Below are 3,417 nucleotides of genomic sequence, written 5' to 3'. Positions count from 1 at the left end.
AGAAGGGCTTATAAGATGGAAACAAAAAAAGAAAAGTTTTAGTCTGTCATATTTTTGAATGTTACAACAACAGGAAAAGGTTATGGAGAAGCTGGTAGGAAAAACATTAAGGAAGATGGTAGTTTTGAAAGCAAATCCGATCTTTGGTTTTTTTTTAAAAATAAAGATGCAAACAAAACTCATCACAAAGGCTGTGCTGGGTTTTGGATCAGGTACTTGGAAAATAGAGTGAATATAGAATCTTACAAGTAATTTTGTTAATTATTATGATGGTGTTTAGTAAATTATGCATGCATATACTTTAAAATAATTTTAAATAATTGTAACTGAGTGGTGAGAATTGTTAAATACACGATGGTATAGAGGGTGTGATTGAGAGTAAAAGGAGAATGGAGAAGGGCACAGAGGACGGCGTTTGGGTATGTACGTTTAGGCATTTTCATTTAACTGGCTTAAAATCTGCTTGCTGTCTTCAAGCATAATGTACTCTGCTCCTTTACTAGTCTTGAGTAGAGTGTACTTTTTACTGTACAGGGATTTTTTTTAAAAAAAATATTTATAGTTTTATTATAGTATTATTTTTTGTTAACTTTTTAGTAAGCCAGTATAAAGCAGTGAACTTTTTAAAAATGATAAATTTACTAGTAGACTGTGAAGAAGTTTTTAAGGTGTGTTTGTTATAGCTGCTGATTTCTTTGTTCTTTCTGAAAGGAATCTGGAGTGGCAGTTGCCAATGCTTCATCTACTACGATATCCTTGTCTCAAAACAGACTGCACAGTATGAAATGTGGACCATCTAGTAAGTTATTTATATTTCTCTATGAAGTAACTTCAGTTGTCTGATACATTTTGCAGTATTATTTTTATTAAGAAAAATATCTAAGATAGTTAATACATGTCTTCAGGGTAAGTGATCTCCACCTTGTTTGGTCTCAAAGGACTACAGCCGCGTGACAGATTTTCATGGGGTTTGACCTAGCTTTAAGTTTGCACCTGGTTCATGTTTGAAAACTTAAGACTTTCTTGAACTGTAGTCTTCCTCACAAAGACCTTTCAGTGGGGCAGTGTGCTTGTAGGACATACCTATACTCTTAGCCATTGGCTTGTAGTGGTGGGCATTTGCCTGAGAAATCTGCACCTTGGCGTTTTTGGTTCATCTCATTTTCAACAGTGGACTGACTTAAATCTCTTTGCTCAAGGGTAAAGATCCTTTGTGTGAGCTCTTCTGTAGAGCCTGTGCCATGCTTCTCTTTTCGAAAGGAGAAATGAGACAAAGTAATTCAGAGTGATTTTAGTTACTGTTGTGAAACTCACCTAGTTTCTCCAGTCAGCCTGTCTGGGTTGCATTGGATGTGGGACCTATCTAATAGAGAATAATCTGGGTGTGCATCCCCTGGCTTTATAACACATAATTGCAAGACTGATGTTGGGCTGGACTCTCACCAATTGGAGATGACACAACCCTAGTCACAGAAGCTTTTAATTTCTTTAACACATACTGTTTTCAGCAGTTTTTGAAAAGTGTGTAGCTGAATGTGGAGGAATAATGGGAGGGTTTACAGAACCATAATATTACTCAAGAACTCTTACTTATGAATCTCTCCAGTATATGCAAAACACCAAGTAGAGCAAATTTATCGTAGGCTATATGCAAAGGAAACGACCTATACCAGTAAAACCTTCTGCTTTTCAGGGTTGCACCAGCTTATTGACCAAGTAGTTCTTTTCTTAGCTGTGCTTTTTTTTTTTTTTTTTTTCTTAAATCAAATAAAACAGCTTCCAAAGAGAAGATATGCAAATCATGCTGAAAAAATTTGTTGCTATAGTAATTGTTTGGTTTTTGGTAAATGGATATTCCTGTAACGGGACTAGAGGATTTCATTCTCTGCTTCAGAGCAACCAGATAGAAAAAAGATTTAAGATGCATTGTACTATTTCAACAGAAGTCTTGAAAAGGGGTTTGTGTACAAGTTTATTGCTTCTTAAATAGGCCTTATATTGAAGAAAGGGAAGAACAAATCTAGGAGGGAGAATGAAATGGGCAGCAAGTATTTTACGCTAACTGGTTGCATGACTAAGCTTTTAAAGGAAGATGTAATTCTTGCCATCCTAAGTACATTTCATTGCCCTTGACAGAGGTGATAGAATAAACTTCTTGTTTCTTTCTAACTCATATTTCTGTGGGGGAAAAAACGTGTTTCAGAAAGATATTCTCTTTCTGATGTACTTGCTTGGGAAAAACAATATTGTTGGAGACACACTTTAGCAACCGATTGATGGTTGCTCATATTTGAAGGCAAATAAAATGAGAATTATTGTGCTTTTTAAACAGTGGAATGCCTAGACATGGAAGTTTCTTTTTGAATCCCAGTAAACTCTGTGGGAATAGACTCCATTGTTGCCTGTGTGCAAAAGGCATAAAAACAAAAGAACCTGATCTGCTTTGTGCAAGAGTTTCAGTAACATGCTCTAAATGCTTAGAACAAGAGGGTTGTTTCGGCCCCTCCTATTTGAAGAGAGATGCAAGCTGCTTGATTGAATTGCACCAATCTGGGGATATATGAAATAATAAAGCTTTTTTTATTTTTTTTTTTCAAACCAGGGAAGTAGTTTATCAGCTGCTTTTTCTAGCTTAGTCATATCTCCATGAAAGTTATTCTATGAGACACTTAGAAAAATGTGATTATAATGGACCTATATTTGATCCTATTAGAGTCAATTCTTGTTGCAGTAAATATTTTCTTGCTTCCTATATCTACGTATGTAGATAAACCAACTTGTCTTACATGGAATTTTTGTATGATGGGTGCATGAATTATTGTGCAATAGATCTCTTTACCTTTGTTTTGCACGAGTCGACTGACAGCAGTGTAGAAAGTGATGTCATATGTGTCAATGAAACAAAAAAGTGGATACAGTACAAATAAATACCCAGAGATAAATTTGCATTAGTTTCATGTAGCCAGGAATACGGGATTTGAGTTTTGAAATATTTGTCAGAGTAATTGACAGCAGTTAGCATGTAGTTGACATAGCTGTTGAACTTGTAACTTTCTTCCAAGCCAGCCTGTTACTCATGTGGAGTTAAAAAAACAAACACCAAAAAAACCAACCAAACAAAAACCAACCCAAGACGGCTCAAACAAACTCCAGAGCTGATGCATATTAAGAACCTGGGTCAGGCAAAATGAATTATTTTTGGAAGTAAGTTTAAAACTAGTGCTGAAATTCTGTAACAGTTTAAGTAGTTCCTGTTTTCATGTGCTGCAGTGCTGTAGCAGGCACGAGTAATGTTCAAAGTCACTGTTACTATAGAAGATACTTGTGCCTTAACAGCCTGTGATTTCAAGAGATATACCACAGCAGAAAATCTGCAGCTAACTGGAAGGCTTTTGAAGGGGGGGGGGGGGGGGGGGG

General features: G+C 36.1%; 1 protein-coding gene across 1 annotated transcript in view; it reads left to right on the top strand.

Annotated features, from left to right (window-relative positions):
* Positions 1-389: 389 nt before the first annotated feature.
* OTOG (otogelin) overlaps positions 390-3,417 on the top strand; it is a 91,327-nt gene continuing 88,299 nt past the window's right edge. Inside the window, exons 1-2 of the mRNA XM_008937156.1 lie at positions 390-419; positions 712-799. Of these exons, the coding sequence (XP_008935404.1) occupies positions 390-419; positions 712-799 (118 nt within the window). The remainder of the gene's footprint in view (positions 420-711; positions 800-3,417) is intronic.

This window comes from Merops nubicus, unplaced genomic scaffold, assembly GCF_000691845.1.
Source record: "Merops nubicus isolate BGI_N331 unplaced genomic scaffold, ASM69184v1 scaffold12400, whole genome shotgun sequence".
Taxonomy (NCBI): Eukaryota; Metazoa; Chordata; class Aves; order Coraciiformes; family Meropidae; genus Merops; species Merops nubicus.
This window is presented reverse-complemented; position numbering and strand designations above follow the sequence as displayed.